Source organism: Orbicella faveolata, unplaced genomic scaffold, assembly GCF_042242905.1.
Source record: "Orbicella faveolata isolate gen_17 unplaced genomic scaffold, um_ofav_v1 contig_1, whole genome shotgun sequence".
Classification (NCBI taxonomy): domain Eukaryota; kingdom Metazoa; phylum Cnidaria; class Anthozoa; order Scleractinia; family Merulinidae; genus Orbicella; species Orbicella faveolata.
Window position 1 is genome coordinate 895,001 of NW_028301536.1, and position 16,799 is coordinate 911,799.

Genomic DNA, 16,799 nt, shown 5'->3' on the forward strand with positions numbered 1-16,799 from the left:
GTACACCACTAAACATCATTGTGCCGTATTCTTGGATGGACACTTTACTCTCACAGTGCCTCTCTCCACTTAGGAATATAAATGAACACTTGCCAACTGTTAGGGCAACCTGGCACAATTTGCGGTTCCTGAAAATAGCCAGGCTCACCCCATGCATAATCTTGGAAATTCAGAGGATAACCAGTTTTGTAAGGGAAACTTTCCCCCAGATGGTCAAACCAGGCAGGCAAAATCATCCTGGCACCGGTTAATTTACCTGGTGCCTGGCCCTTAATGAAACCCCAGGGGTAATGTATGGGAGATCAGAAATAGTGACACTCCAGTGAGAAACTAAACCAGACTTCAATGCAGGTGTGAATTAGTTATCCTGTTGTTCACACGAAGTGAAAAAGTACATGAATGAATAACTCATTGACATATGATGTAATGAATGACATATTGCAGATTCCTCAGTGGTGTCTTGAAACTCGCATGGACAAGCGCAAATGTGTTGCCTGTACTCAGCCCAGAAGGGTAGCTGCCATGAGTGTTGCTCAGCGTGTCGCTGATGAACTGGACGTGATGATAGGTCAAGAAGTTGGGTACACCATTCGATTTGAAGACTGCACCAGTCCCAGAACAATACTGAAGTAGGTATTTACAGTTTAGCAGCCCCTTGAGAAAATTACCTAATCAAATAACTAATATTTCACTAACAAGGTGTTGTGTTCTAGTTTGTTGTAGTTTGTTCTGCTTGTGAAAGATGAACATATAGTGCATGTAATTGAAATTATGGAAGTGTTTAAATTATACCAGAGAGAAAACTGCATAATTTGAAGTGACCCAATTTATATTATTTTTCTCTCTGCTGATGCAAAATTGCATCAGAGACTTGCACTACATGTAGTCTACACTTCAATACCAATGATACAGGTTTCAAACTAAAGAAAATCTTGTAGGAAGAAGGGAATTATAGGCATTTCTTTGCCGATACAATACTAACCAACTTCTACAAAATAGGAGAAGCGTGTCACAGTTATTAAGGATTGTTTTATTTTAGGTACATGACAGATGGTATGCTGCTACGTGAAGCTATGACAGATCCTTTGCTGGATCGTTATGCTGTCATTTTGCTTGATGAAGCTCACGAGAGAACTCTCGCAACTGATATCCTCATGGGTCTACTGAAAGAGGTAAACATACAGTGTGCAAGCTTTTCAGTTACTTTTATTCATATACAAGGAGATAGATGGTGGGTGGTACAATGATCGAACTAAAAGGTTTTAGACTCTGGATACAAGTCATAGGTGTAGGCTTGGGACTTTGACATGGTGTGTGTATTATGTTATGTTCTTTGGCAACTTGACAAAACCTCTCACCATGCATAAGTGTAAAGGAGGTTAATAACCTGCTACTGAGTGGTATTGTTTACTCATTGAGTGTCAGGGCTCAAAAAAAAGTGCCGTACTTGTCTTCCTGTGATTTTTCATTTTACAGGCAAGTCATCCACCAGCTAAATCAGAGCAATAGTAAACCAAGACTTGCCCAGGACATGAAGCAAAATTTTAGAATTCAAGTTTCTTGTCAAGCCCTGGATATACCTTACTCACAGAAACAACACACCAAACCGGCGTCACTTCTCACATCATTTTTCTCCACAGGTCGTGCGTCAAAGACATGACCTCAAGATTATTATCATGAGTGCCACTTTAGATGCTGGAAAGTTTCAGGACTACTTTGATAAAGCTCCTCTCATGACAATACCTGGACGGACACACCCTGTGGAGATCTTCTACACCCCTGAACCTGAGCGAGACTACCTGGAGGCAGCCATAAGAACAGTTGTACAGATTCACATGTGTGAGGAAGTGGAGGGTGACATTTTGCTCTTTCTCACTGGGCAAGAGGTTTGCTTCAACGTCATTCTAAGTTTGATGAATCCTGTTCAAGTGTTGGGATTCATTCACAGCCTTAAAGTTTAAAACAACCATTTACGGCATAATAAACAGGACAATATAAAATTACTGCTCAATACAGGTAGCTTTCATTTGAATAGTTGCACTCTAGCTAAGTGTTTCAACGACAGACTTTCGAGTTAGATACAATGTACATGTAGAACCAGTTTGTACAACATCATAAACACTCCAAATGCTCAAAAATAATTTTTGAAAGCATTTATTTGAATCGTCACTCACTAGGATAGCATTCTCTGACTTGTGTCCTTAAATGTTTAGACTGTTTTTCAAGGCTTGACAATTAGCAGCTCTAGGTGTAAATATACATTCAAGGATGTGAAGATTCTCCCAGTTTAAGATCTTGAGATTTAACTGTGTATGTTATGATGTCTGCCAATCTAACTATGGCACATCATTAGTGCTTCAAATTATTTTGTTCTCTTCACCCAGGAAATTGAAGAAGCTTGTAAGAGATTAAAGAAAGAAATTGACAACTTGGGTCCTGAAATAGGAGAGCTACGCTGCATTCCCCTGTACTCCACACTTCCTCCCCAACAACAGCAACGCATCTTTGACCCTGCTCCACCTAAACGACCTAATGGTGCCATTGGTCGCAAGTGTGTTGTATCAACTAACATAGCTGAGACATCCCTCACAATTGATGGTGTTGTGTTTGTTATTGATCCTGGATTTTCAAAACAAAAGGTTTGTTTTACATACAGTGTAGCTGTAATATCCTTATCCTAAGTAAAAGTTCATGTATAAGTTTGTGGTTGTCAAGACTAATGGCTCAGACAAACAGCACAATTTCTGTAGCAAGAAAAAAATTGTCTTGTTCAAGGATTGCTTCATGCACTACAACTGAATAGAATGCTAGCAATAGATGGATTTATTTGCTCTCCAGCTACTTTGAGAGTTACATGTAATTCTGTTGTCCAAGAAAACAGTGTAAAGACAGGGATGTTCACTGTACATGCAGGCGAGCACACTAAAAATGTACACAATATTGTTATAATCTGAGCACTTTTTACCTTTGATTGTGATCATTTTTTTATGTAAACACAGGTGTATAACCCTCGCATTCGTGTAGAGTCCCTGCTAGTTTCTGCCATCTCAAAAGCCAGTTCACAGCAGAGAGCAGGTCGTGCTGGCCGTACCCGCCCTGGCAAGTGCTTTCGACTCTATACAGAGAAAGCTTATCAGAATGAAATGCAGGATAACACGTATCCTGAGATCCTGAGGTCTAATCTCGGTACTGTGGTACTGCAGCTTAAAAAGCTGGGCATTGACGACTTGGTTCATTTTGATTTTATGGATCCTCCTGGTAAGTTTTGTACTTTGCCTAGCAAGTGATTATTAAATAATGGACCATTTTGGTATTCTGCTGTGACATTCCTTTATTCCTTCAGGCTCCTAGTCGAGCAAAGGGTGCGAATTCTCTGCTGTACTGGATTACAAACTAGAGATACTTGCAATAGGCCAAGTTTGTCAAGTTATTATTCAGTCTAGCACTGAGGCTTGGCAGGGAGAATCATGTCTGAAAGGTTTTAGTGATAAACAAAATTAATAATTTATTTTTGTTATTTTCACTAAACATTGGAACCAGAGGGGCTCGGGATTCGTTTTGGATTGTGATAATGATTATTTTCCGGTGTCATCTTTCTCTAGCCCCTGAGACCTTGATGAGAGCTCTTGAGTTGCTGAATTATCTGGGTGCCCTTGATGACAACGGAGATCTGACATCGCTTGGTTCCATGATGGCAGAGTTCCCCCTCGACCCACAGCTTGCCAAGATGGTGATTGCCAGCTGTGATCATAACTGTTCTAATGAAATCTTATCCATTACTGCCATGTTGTCAGGTAATGTCAAGTGCATCAGTATTTTAACACTGTGATGTAGGAAACATGCATTTAACATCACTAGCTATTATGCTTTGTAGGGGTTTCATTAACGTTATCAGTAGGAGGGTAACTGAGTTTTACAAGCAGGCAAAACGTTTTGAACTGGACGTCTGTATACACTGATCAAAGATCAAACTGTGAGATTAATGCTACGTTGGTGTCTTGGTATGGTTTCGCCCAGAATCAAAATGGTACCTGAAGATGCCATTTTATTTTAGTTCTGCTTAGTTTCTGTGCTCGGCTTACCACAGTTCAAGTATTTGTTAAATAAATGCATGTTATTCAAGTACATGTACCACATGTTGAACAGGGATATCATTTAAAACTTTGTTTTTTTTTTTTATGGTGGCTGACATAAAATAATAATTATTGTTGTTATTTTAACAGAAATTATAACATGATTATATTCTACTAAAATTCCTTAGTTCCTCAAGTGTTTCTGAGACCAAATGAAGCAAAGAAAGCTGCTGATGAAGCAAAAATGAAGTTTGCTCACATTGATGGAGATCACCTCACCTTGCTGAATGTTTACCATGCTTACAAACAAAGTGAGTTGGACATGCAGTACCATACTGCAGTCTACACTATACCATTCAACAATTAGATGCTGAGCTCAAGATTTCTTTTGCGTGATAGTTGACAAGGGCACAGTCCAAGTAAACTATCATCCATAGAAATCGAAAGCAAATAATCTAATTGTTTTAGTATAAATCTACTAGTTAATCATTCTGTCACCTTTTCTGTTGGTTTTTACTGCCGTGAATTAAAGAGCCAACAACAAAATTTGTATTCCACACATCAGGATGTGACTTTTTTCAGTAACGAGTTTGCTTCTCCTTTTCTGTCAGACCATGAAGATGTCCAGTGGTGTTATGACAACTTTATTCAACAACGATCACTCAAGTCTGCAGACAATGTACGGCAGCAGCTCACCAGAATCATGGACAGATTCAACCTTGCACGACGCAGCACCGACTTCAACAGTCGCGATTATTATGTGAACATCAGGAAGGCACTTGTGACTGGATTCTTTATGCAGGTACCGTAACAACTCGTAGACCTTAGTGAAAATGGCTTCAGTCTGATATCCCTTTGGTCTGCAACTTTTAAAGGAAAGCTACTTACTTCCCGTGGCTGAAATCCTTCAAACCTTGCTGAAAGCCATTTTGTTAAGGGCTGCCCTTTTTCTTTACTCTGTAAATGAAAACTGCTTTCTCTGACATACCAGTACATGCATATATAGGGTACTGCACAGGCTTGAATCTAGGATAATGTGGACCAATTTCCAAATCAACCAGCCCAAAAGGGGCAAGCTTCTAGAGGGGTCTGGGCTATCTCCCTTGGAAATGTTTTAGATTTTAACTCAAGTCCCCTTTCCTGGGTTCTTCGGTCATTCTGAAAAGTCTGACCAATTTCTGTAAAACGGTGGAAACAGATATGGATCCATGCCACAACATCCTCATTACAATCTTCAGTAAAAGTACAAGTAATGGTAAAAGTATTTTACTGATGGTGTAAGGTGCAGAAAACTACAGTTCACTTACTATTTCCTGCATATAAACCATAGCAATACAAAGAAAAAGAACAGAAATATTAAACTGACGTGGTGAAAACCGCCAGTCTTAAGGAGGGTGGTTCATTTTACTACCTATCAAATATCTAGTTCCAAAGTATTGAGTTTGATTGTTTGCTGCACCTTAAACTAATAATATCTGCAGTTAGGGGAACAGAGACCTTTTTAGACTGAAATCTCGAAAAGAATGAACCTGTCTTTAACCACATTCATCAGCCATATTGCAAAGCCTCTCATACTGTTTTATGATTAGACACTGAGGAGATTCAAAACTGTTTGGACTAAGAGTCACAAGTTCCCCTAACTGATCTAGTAATTTTATTTGAGGTGCCTCAGATATACTGACCATAAAATCTGTGAATCCCAACTTGCCCCTCCACATTACTGTTCTGATGAGTTAGGTAGCTCATTTGGAGAGGTCTGGACACTACTTGACAGTCAAGGACAACCAGGTGAGTTGAACAGCAGACTGGCAGCAGTTTTAGATTATTATTTATTTTTTATATCACTATTGTTCAAATCAATATACTTCATCTAGAAGGAACACCCAATCAGTGTAATATTCCAGATTGATTCAGGTTTTTGAGAACTGATGAAGACTGATAAATCAAGATAACAAGCATCTCATCTTACATTGCTAACATTAACTTATGTTGAATACCTTAAACGTTTGTAGTCAGAACAGGGTCTACTGCTCTCCTTCCTCCCCGTCCCTTGTAAGTAAAACTTATCAGCTTTCATAGTCTGTGGATTAAATCATCCAGGATTTTTCCTTATAATATCAATACCTTATCACACTCAACAGTGGAGGATATCAATTTGATTTATCAGCAAATTCTCATTACTACAATTAGAAGAAATGTATGGCTATTGTTAAGGAGAGTTGCTATTTTGATCTTGCACCTGATTAGTGCTTATTCACTTTTCAGGTTGTACAACTGCATCCATCTACTTGCTTGGATCACAAGCCTGAGTGGGTGCTGTACAATGAGTTTGTCTTGACAACCAAGAACTACATTCGAACCTGCACTGACATCAAGGCTGACTGGTGAGTCTTGAAAACATATTATATAGGTACAGTGTTTTACTGGAAAATACACTACTTGAAAAATTCATACGAAACTATATCCAAAACCCAAGGCATATTTTAAATATCCTCACCAATGAGAATATTGATGACATCATTTCTTGCTTTTTCACAGTTGTTTTTTCAAACAGTCAATTTGTTTGTATGATAAAAAGAAACTTGCATGGTGGCTGAGAATATGAATTTTATTTTCAAATTGTAAAAACAATATTTTACAAACAAGCACAAAGAGTTTATGTACCACTTGAAAATAATATTCATATCTTTGCACCGCCATGCAATGCCCTCTATGTATAATTATCATCAGTAAGATACCACACAACAGTCAATCACAGTCACTTCTGTGGAATTAGTGTGTTCATTTGAAGTTTGTTACAATCAATTCCCTCTGTTTCAGGCTGGTGAAGATTGCTGCACAGTACTATGACATGAGAAACTTCCCCAACTGCGAGGCCAAGCGTGTACTGGAGAGGATCATTGAAAGGTTACAAAAGAGCAGATAAACCTGCCGAGCTATCACTCACTTTGATTGTGAAGAAAGAAAAAAACATTTCACATAACTTTGAAATCAAGACAATCGAGATATTAGCCTGCACCCAGGTATCTACACCTGTTTGCTGGAGGAAAACAAGAGAGATGAAACATCTGATACACAGTCACTTTGTTTATCAGGTTTTCTATGAGTTAGAAACTAACTTGCTTCTTCAGATGTTTCTTAGAAAACTCGAAAATGATACTCAACTTTCTTTGCATGGTCATACTTTGTAACAGTCTAGCAATGTTTTATTAGCTTCAACCATGCCGCCATGTTTGCATGCATGTAGCTGTACGCGTTCCAAAAAGCTGGTACTTTTGTAGTCTGTAGCTGTAAATAGTCTCTTTACAACTATGTGTCACAGGCTTGTACAACTTGGTTTAATAAGAAACAAAACCTTTATTGATGTTTCCCTTGTTTGTGAAGTATCCAGAGGGTAAACCTTGAAACTTCTTTTTGTTTTTGGTTGCTTTGTTTGTTTGTTTGTTTGTTTATTTGTTTATTATAGTTTTTCCCCTCCCAGTGGTGCAGACATAGTACAACCCGATATGACGACAAGGAGACATTTCCATATAGCACCGTACTTAATTATGAATACAATTTATGTCATACATGTTATTGTCCTGTCTTCGCACGAGACTCGCAAAATTGTGTAGATAATTAACTCGGGGGTTATACGGAAATCTTGCCGACGGGAAATGAAGGAAACGTGTTGTTTCACGATTTCTTCATTTTCGTAGGCAATTTATTTATCGAGTTTGTTGTATGTGTTGTATTTGCATTGCTATCTTGAAATTGAGTAGTGACAAGATTGTAGCCTGCGTCGCAGACGGAAAACGCGCGGTAGGTAGCGTCTTCGACGCGGGCTACCAAATTATTGATTAATAGATGTTAGCAGATGGTGTTCTGTTTATTTCTGCAATAAAATTGGAAGATAATATAAATTTTGTGTGGTGTGTTTTTCATGGCATTTTCGAATGATGCAAAGGTCATTTTGTACATCACAGAGGTACCTATTGCACAATGGAACTTTTTAGAAGGTCGACACACGTGTGATATGCCGGTTTTGCAAAGTTCTGTTGTGGGGACAAAATGTCGTCCCCGCAACATGTTGCATGAAATTCAGCTGGTTGTCATGAACAGGGACAACATGATCTCAATTTTCAATATATCGTGTGCTCTGCTCTTGCAAACTGTCTCCGCTAGTGTGCACCATGCGTCTTATGGGTTCACACGAAGGAGCTTGTCCCTACTTCACTTTCTCGCAACATGTCTCTCAGTGTGTGTGTCGATCTTTTAAAGTTGGGTCTGTATTTTCATTTACTCTACTTGCAATAAGAACACGCCGTCTATACTGATAAATTTAATGTAATGGCCCGTGTCATCGCTTAGCTTCTCGAGGAATGGCTGGCTTGAGAATGATTTTAAAACTCTTGTAGAGCGTAGAAGATAAAAATACAGCTGTTTGTGTCACTTGTTTTCTTTTATCAACATATGATTAACAAACTTTTATTCTACATTACTATAGGCTGGTGTTTACTAGCACACAAAGCATAAGCAATACGGGGAGATGTAGATAAAAAGCCATTTCCGAATTGCTTTTTACCTCTGTGTCAAAACGAGTCCTGGTAAACAACCTTTCACGTGGAAATAAGTTTTTTGCAAGACAGTGAACGTGCAAGTAAATCTCATTTCTATATGAAAGGTTGTGCACCAAGACTCGCTTTGAAATAAAGGAAAGAGCAACACGGAAATGGCTCATTGGCGCCTTTAGGAAATGTCCTAACAAAACGTGCTACTTAGCAGCACCTTACTGCGTGTGAGTACGCTCCTGAGGCTGATGTTTATGGACCAGTGTAAACCAGCCTCCTCTCTCTGCTTCAACTTGGTGAATTATAGAGTTGCTATGAAATAATTATGTGTTCTGTGTCCATTAACCAATCTACGACTCGTGTTAGTATTTGACCAATTGTTATAGCACCTTCCCTAATCACTTGGCACTTTGGCAATAAGCTATACACACCTAAGATACTTCACAATTACAAATTAATAGATCAGTTTTGTCCTTTATCCACCCCATCACCTGCTGTGCAGGGCATGCTGGGAGCGAATGTCAACGCTCTTCGTCCTCCTTCGCACTGTTTATGATACATTGTACCAAAGCTTGTGCGTTGGGTTGTTCACTGACTGCTGTTACATTCCATCCTTTGGTCTTCATTCCTTCTGCTGTAGTTTTGCCAATCGCCACAAGCTGTGACAAAAGAAAGATGTTTACTGACTTCACTTTGTGATTGCCTTGCCCAGTTTCTCGCAGTCACCAGCCTATTTAACAGGGCCCGCGTGTTTCCGTCAGCAGTGATTCATCTTTAAAAAAAAAACTTAAATTGCACTGGCGTTAAGGGTCGTTAAGTGGATAAGTGGAAAATACCAGAAAATAACGCATACCAAAATCATCACGTCTCCGTCCCCGTTGTCCTATGCTTAGACCTTCCGTTCAGACTAATCCGTCACGAAAACGGAGCTTTTCGCAAACGCTCTTCAAACCTCAGGAATTTGAAAACGCTGGCTTTGCGTTTTACTGTGGACGAAGAAATTTTGAAAACGGAGCTTTTTAAAAACGACGTCACAATAATTTACGTGATTTTCCTCAAACGCAAATCCAAAATGACAGGTGAATGTTGCACTTACAAATTTTTTCCAGCGTAGTGTGGACGGAAAACACTTGATACGTTTTGAGAGTGAAAACACCGGGGTAACCCCAAAACACTGACCCCCGGTCCGCGGACCCCCACAACGGACCTGGTCCGCGGACTACCCTACGGACCGGTCCATGGACTACCTCAACGGACCCCCTCTACGAACCACCCTAAAATAGTGTAAAAATAATAAATAAAGATTTCACTTATGGGTTGTCTAATAGATTCAGACTCGTGTGAGTTTTCAAGTGTTACACTGCAAATGTAACAAACTTGGGTTTTTAACACCCCACCCCCACCCCCCTCCCAAAAAAAAAAAATGCCTAAAAGCTGTTTTCAGCGTAAGGAGATGCCGATGGTAAGAAGGAAAGTTCTTGCCTTCCATTCGTGGCTCAATCTGGCTATGGAAGATATATTTTTAGGCCGTTTATTCTTGTTTGTATCCGTTATTCCGCTGAGTAAATTGTGAAGCCTGGAACGAGTTCACGAACCCACGGGAGGATGGGCTGAACAAAATGGCAGAGGGGAAAGAACACAAATTTCGAGGCTTCCCGGAGGTTTCCCCGTACGCGCCTTTCGTATACTTTATGGCCACAGCAAAGGAAATGGCAATGTGTAATTATAAATTGCACCCGAGCCTGAATCCAGGTCTGCCCATTTGCACAATGTAACGTTCGAAATTTCGCCGTCACGAGTAATCTCTTAGACAACCCGTAACTGAAATATTTATTTATTATTTTTATTATATTTTGGGGGGTGGTCCGTAGAGGGGATCCGTAGGGGGAGTCCGTGGTCCGGTCCGTAGGGTAGTCCGCGGACCCGGTCCGTAGTGGGGGTCCGCGGACCGGGGGTCAGTGTTTTCGGGTTACCCGAAAACACCGTTTTCAAATTCCCCGGGGAAACTGGCTTTAGGGCGAAACGACCGCAATTCGTGTGGACGGGGCCTTGTGTGTCTAGTGTATGACTTCCGTCCCGGCTACAACGTCTTGAAAAGGTGAAGACCTCAAATGTGCGTTGGTTATAAAGAAGCCAGCAGGAAACAGTAAAAGAAGCACAGTAATCAGTTAACCTTAACATTACACCATCCAGGAATGCTAGAAAGAATCTCTTGTGTGAAGTTAACTCCTGAAGGACTGAAAAATACGGCAAACGATGGAAGCCCCTAGAAAAAAAAGAAGTGAAAACAGAAATATAGCTTAACTATCAAGTCTTATCAAATACAGTCAGTCCATAAAAAATGTCTCACTAAGGTTTCTATTCAATACTGAATTGTTGTACTACTATGAGCTGATAACTGAAAATGCAGATTGCAGACTGTTGATTGTCCAGTGAGGTTAATAGTACACCCCACTAAAATGGTTCGTTTCCCGTAGTCCTGACTTTCGTTAAAGTGGATTTGTCGGCTGGTAGGTTACGAAACAAAAAGCCAAGATAAAAATATTGACAAGGACATGTCGTTGTGACGGTTGGTTCAGATTTGCAAAGCATATTAAACTTGGAAACTTGGAAACCTGGTTACACTACTGCAAGGAAAATTGGGTCGCGGTCCCGCGATGGGGCGTTTAACAAAACATGTATTGGCCTTATCAAGATTTATAGTGTGTCGCTGACAATTCACTGTCTTGGAGTTCACTTCATATTACAACCAAAAATCGAACTCGACTATTCCATGTAATTGGAAAGTAGCAAGTTGTTCCAAGATTACCTTTTCTCGTATAAAATCTTCCAAAGACTGCTTTATCTTGGAATCAGCGCATGTACTGTATACCTGAATACCGTCAAGTGCTATCTCTGCAACATAATGACAAAATGTAATCCACATTTACTGCCAACCAACTCAACAAGTGTAGTTATACACGTGTAGTTAAACTGGTTTATTAAAACAGTTGACTGTTTAAACACGCGTCCGGTTTAATCCAACCATAAATGACTCGTAAATGGCGCACACTTGAGGAAAAAAATCCGGTAAGTAACAAAACCTGAAACCTGAGATGACATGGAGAAACACGATTCAAACTATCTGGCCATAAGGATGGTTTAATTTGCATCTCTCAATAATTTCTTAATTCCCAAATTATATAATACACAAGACATGGAGATTGTTAAGAAAATCAGTCCATATGTGGATCCTGAAGTAAACCCTCTGTTCGTCACTTTGAACAATAGTGCTCTGGGTTGTGATATTGTTGGGGAAAAGAGAGAGGCAAGAAAGCAGGTGAAGAAAACACAATGACAAGACAACAAAATGAGACACTGTACTGTTCTCTTTAAACTCATTTTTCCCCACAAGTACCAATCAAGAGCATTGTTCAGGGCACTTGCTTGGAAAACAGCCCAAATGTGTTTGAAATCCTGTACAGCTTCATAAAGTTATGGTGGCACTGTAAAGGTTGTCAGTCCAGTGGTGGGGAGGGGGGATGGTACTCGCTTATAGAAAGGACAGGAGTACTCATCATACTTTAAGGTGTCAAAGAGTTGTTTTGGTACCTTTAAGGGTGTTGAACCTCCAAAGCTCCACAGTGGGAGCCTTTAGCGGTACCTTTTAGGGTATTGAGCTGAAAAAAGTCAGTGTCAGTTAATGTGTTGTTGAATTGGTACCTCTTAGAGTTGAAAAAAAATTTTCTTGAGCCACGCCAACAAAACAAGACCTTGGTACCTCTTAGGGGTTCTTTTCAAAATTTCCGACGAGAAAACACATCCTTTCTATATGGGATTTCCCCCATGGAGTTTTCAGGTGCTTAAAACTGACATCAGTTAACAATGTGTTTCACCTGCTTTGGCCATCTCACTTGGTATTGTCTCTCTTCTCAAGTTACCACACGGAAACAATAGTGGACTACTACTGGGCTTGATGGCTAAATAGCAATTGTAAACAGAAAAACAAACAATTAATCAACAATTTTATAATGAGTAATTTTAAAACTAATACTGGGCTACGTTACATCATCATAATTAGTGATAATCACGCATCAATCATGATGTCACTGAGGGCCAAAATGACACCACACATTTCAAAATGTTGCCACCTTGAATCCCCTATCTTGGATTTCAAAAAAAATTTAAATAAGCCAAAGCACCTCCAAAATGGATTTAAAATATCAGGGAAAATATAAGGATACAAGAAATGTACATGTAAAGAATAAAATTATCATAAAATCAAATTTGGAAACTAAATCAGAAATTTGAATGGGTAAAAATTAAATTTGGTAAAACACCCTTCAAAATCATGGTTGCCATAGAACTGTCAAGTTATTTAATGAAACAAATGACACACCAAAACGTTTTTGTAACAAAAGATCAAAATTAGCACAGGGGGATTCCCCCCTTTCTCCTCCCAAGGCCAAAAGGGTTTGATGGATGTAAAAGTGTACATGACAAAAAAGAGAGAAACTGGCAAAAAAAAGGACATAAAGCACTGCAAACTAACACTGAAGAATGATTGGAACCAGAGCATCTGCACTGCCTGTGTCGTGTCCAGAACTTTCCAGTCCAAGCCTCTCACTGGCTGACAGAAATATAACAAAACTTACTGATTCTCATAGCACAGTAAGTAGCACTTGTTATATTTAAGGAATAATTATTGTTGTTTCCTATACATGGACCCTAAGTTAACTGCATTAGCTTATTATCAGACAATTGAAATGCTAATTGACTGCTTACACAGATCTTTGCTTGTTTATTTTTTTTTCAAACAACTGGTCTCTGTAGTTCTTAATCACGTCCAGATGTAACTTCCTTTGACACTGACAAGTTACCCTGCTTTGTATTTATTATAATGCTGCAAGAAGACTTTAGGGTAGAAGGGTTAAAGTGATAGTTAAAAAAGCCTGTAACCACTTATAAGAAAAAATGCAACAAAAACTACAGCTACCTAGTGTAACTTACCAGCCTTTGCTGTAGCTTTTCCAACCACAAATATTGCCTTTTCTCTCCACCCTTTTACAGTCTCACATCTCCAAACTGAGGACAATAAACTATCATCAAGTCACAACAAGAAGGTAAGGAACTACAAATAAATTTAATGTTAAAGTTTAAAGTTAAAGTTTAAATCTGAGACAAAAGTGACAATACCAGCAAAAATCACCCTTCACTGGGACAACAGAACATGCTCTCACCTTCATGTGATATAAAATTTGTCACACAGAGCTCCATAGCTTCCACTGCACGCTGGCTTGTGAGAACCATACCTGCACACCACAAATTTTTGAGCAATTTATTTGATATCGCTAGAAACACTTAGCATTTATTTGCATTATTCAAATTAAATTAAAATATGTAATCTCTTTGGTTTTTTTTTCTTAAAGCTGGAAAAGCCTGTTGAACTAGTCAGTGGTAGATGCTGGTAGAGAATTCCAAATTTTAGTACCTTGATAGAGTGAAGGAAAAACTAGGGTACAGTCTTGGGAGGGACCTTCATTGAGTTCTTTAACTCTCCCCTCCCTTTATTCAAGCAAGGAATGTTTCACCTTCACTGTGGCACCCGGGGTGGGGGTACTCCCTATAATGGCCTATATGGGGAGGCTCCACCCGAAAGGGCTACCATTTTGTGGCTTCAGGCATATAAAAGGGTAGGGATTTTGCAAGCTGAGGTATATGACAGGGTATGGAAATCTGTCATTTAGTTATTTTTAAGGGCCTTTAATTAAAATATTTGGAATAGACACACCTTATGGCTGTATCGTTTCATTTATTAGGCACTACTTGAAAATGACAAGAAGACTTGTCCTCCTTTTTTGGCAGTTTATTCATAATACGGGCTAGTTATGAAAGTATGTGAAAGGGGTTCCTTTTTTCATTTAAAGGTATACCAAAAGGGTACCTTTTCTGTCAAAATGGTAAACAAAAGGGTAAGGGGTTGGACCTTACGGGGACAGCCTCCCTGTATAGAATTTTGTAGAGTACCCCCTGGGCTGTGATACATGTAGCCCCCAGGTCTTCTTTGCTTATAACACCCCCTTCTCCAACCCTGGAGGAAATTCTGCTGCAGACAAAGGTTTCAATTGGTTTTTATATAGTACCTTCGTATTTACTTGGCTCCTCGAGTCTTTTAGTCAGCTCCTGTTGGTTATCAAACTTGAATGAAAGGACTGGAATTGAGAAAGGTTCAAAACCATGAGCCTGAAATTCCTGACAAATGAAGGAAAATAAATTATCACTGTAATTTAATTTAAGATGTAGCATATAATCCACTACTGAAGAAGAGCTGCATTTAACACTTGTAATTATTACAGTTGAATTACTATTATTTTTACATTGCGTTTTACCATGAAAAAGTGGGGGAGGGAGCAGTCCCTACCCCTGCCTGGTCCCTGATAAGATTGCATCATAAGGTAGAAAAAAAAAGAGAGAAGTCACCTTTCCTCTAATTTCAGAAGAACTCAACTGAGTGGCAAGATTGATATAAGCCAGTCTCCATTTTGAAGAATAATGCAATGACTTACACATTATCTTGCTCCAGGAAACATCCATACCCTCCCATGGAGGAATTTTCCATTTAAAACCCCAAACCACCCCCCTCTCCCCTATGCCCATCCCTCTGGGAATTCCAGTTTTGGTTTATACTTAACTATTAACTGAGCAGGGGGTCTGTATGGGAAAATCTTGACCAAGGTTGTGAGTACAAACGGCCGAGGTCAAGATTCTCCCATACAGACCGACTAAGCTCAGTTAATAAAATGTTTATTATGTGGCAAAAACTTAATTCGTTTAACGTAACTGGTTTGCACTAGCTCACACTTTGATTGAGAATGGCAATGAGCTGAACTTAAAACTGCCAAAGTCCGCTCGTCCTCTTTACTTTTTTCTTTATATAATAATTTCTTGAAAACTTTCGGCTTTAGAGACCCCCACTCCCTTTGAATTTCCAATAACTTTCCTTGATGTAGGTATTTAAACTTACTAGAACCACACGTTGTGCTGGGGAAGGGGCAGGGAAAGGTCAAATGTACATAATTTCAGGGTGAGGGGGGCGCGGGGGTGACATAAGTGCATCGAGTAATGCATCAGGTCCAAGTACATTTACTGGTCGACATTTTTGAACAACAAATGAAATATTAATACTCGGCGCACTTACACAGCATAATTTTGACAATTCTCTCACCCCAGGGCCCTGCTGAAGTAAGCTTATCATAGTCAACTTTTCGTAAACTTGAATGTTTAGGGATTATATGTTAATGTATATGTTAACAATCACTTGGCAATACTGCTTAATTCTTTTATTTGTGTACTAGTATATTTACACCTAAATCTGTTCCTTACCTTATGGTATTCATCTTGTGCAGGCGGTGCAGTAGGGGAACGAAACAATGCAACCACCGGCGCCATATCAACAAACTTTCGAAACAGAGAACTTTTGCCTTCGTTATCTGAGTTGTTCCACCTTCAGGTCTTGGTCTGTGATATTTTCTTGATCACAAGGCGTTTTATTCCTTTGTTCGTTGATTTATCCCTCACGAAAAATAATTGCATATTTTCGGCCACTGCAGCCGCCATATTGGTTGGTCCGAAAGGAACTGGAGCCGAACGACAGCCTATTCTCGCCCCCATACCCTTTTCGCTCTCCGCCATAATGTATGTGAATTTTAATAGCTCAATTTGATATTTGCCTGCACGTAAGGATACAAAAGTAGACAGGAAAATAGTTTTCTGATCAAATCTAAGGTAGCTTTCCTGAAGAGCATTTTGTTGATTTTTAAATTATCCATATATTTTCCTGATTGAGTGAAACATGGTCAAAGCCTTCGAACTGATTTTACTGAAAAACGGGGTGAAGTTATTAAAAGCCGGCGACTGAAATGCTTTCACTGGTCAGATATCGAATGTTTGCAGATTATGAATGTTTTAGATTACGTAACAGAGACCGGGGTAACTGGGAAGGGGTCAATGGGGGCGAATAGAGGGGAACGTCGAAAGAGCTGAAAGCAGTTTGGCCGCTAACTAACTGTGTAACTTGGTCGAATACCATTTCGTGTTATCGGGAGGTATCTGGAGAACTTGTCAAAACAGCGTTCAGCACAACAAGTCAATTGTTCACTCAAACGCAACTAAAACATTAGAAACACACTAACAATAT

General features: G+C 39.4%; 2 protein-coding genes across 4 annotated transcripts in view; one reads left to right on the forward strand and one right to left on the reverse strand.

Moving 5' to 3' along the window:
• Window positions 1-7,975, forward strand: part of LOC110051070 (putative pre-mRNA-splicing factor ATP-dependent RNA helicase PRP1) — a 9,116-nt gene extending 1,141 nt beyond the window's left edge. Inside the window, exons 3-13 of one of the 3 annotated variants that reach the window (XM_020757039.2) lie at window positions 445-629; window positions 1,040-1,172; window positions 1,641-1,886; window positions 2,385-2,639; window positions 3,000-3,258; window positions 3,603-3,794; window positions 4,262-4,384; window positions 4,685-4,875; window positions 5,811-5,861; window positions 6,339-6,457; window positions 6,894-7,975. In XM_020757039.2, the coding sequence (XP_020612698.1) occupies window positions 445-629; window positions 1,040-1,172; window positions 1,641-1,886; window positions 2,385-2,639; window positions 3,000-3,258; window positions 3,603-3,794; window positions 4,262-4,384; window positions 4,685-4,875; window positions 5,811-5,861; window positions 6,339-6,457; window positions 6,894-6,999 (1,860 nt within the window). In that variant the 3' untranslated portion in view covers window positions 7,000-7,975. Of the gene's footprint in view, window positions 1-444; window positions 630-1,039; window positions 1,173-1,640; window positions 1,887-2,384; window positions 2,640-2,999; window positions 3,259-3,602; window positions 3,795-4,261; window positions 4,385-4,684; window positions 4,876-5,736; window positions 5,862-6,338; window positions 6,458-6,893 lie in introns of those variants that run through there. The other 2 variants (XR_002296911.2, XR_002296912.2) reach the window with 2 other exon arrangements.
• Window positions 7,976-8,495: 520 nt separating this feature from the next.
• Window positions 8,496-16,258, reverse strand: LOC110051060 (uroporphyrinogen-III synthase-like). The gene is made up of 9 exons (XM_089283578.1): window positions 15,986-16,258; window positions 14,746-14,854; window positions 13,843-13,914; window positions 13,613-13,687; window positions 13,155-13,232; window positions 12,499-12,582; window positions 11,433-11,518; window positions 10,797-10,889; window positions 8,496-9,282 (listed from the first exon to the last, which is right to left on the reverse strand). The coding sequence occupies exons 1-9, from the start codon at window positions 16,049-16,051 to the stop codon at window positions 9,145-9,147; spliced, it is 801 nt and encodes a 266-aa protein (XP_089139704.1). The 5' UTR covers window positions 16,052-16,258; the 3' UTR covers window positions 8,496-9,144.
• Window positions 16,259-16,799: the final 541 nt, after the last annotated feature.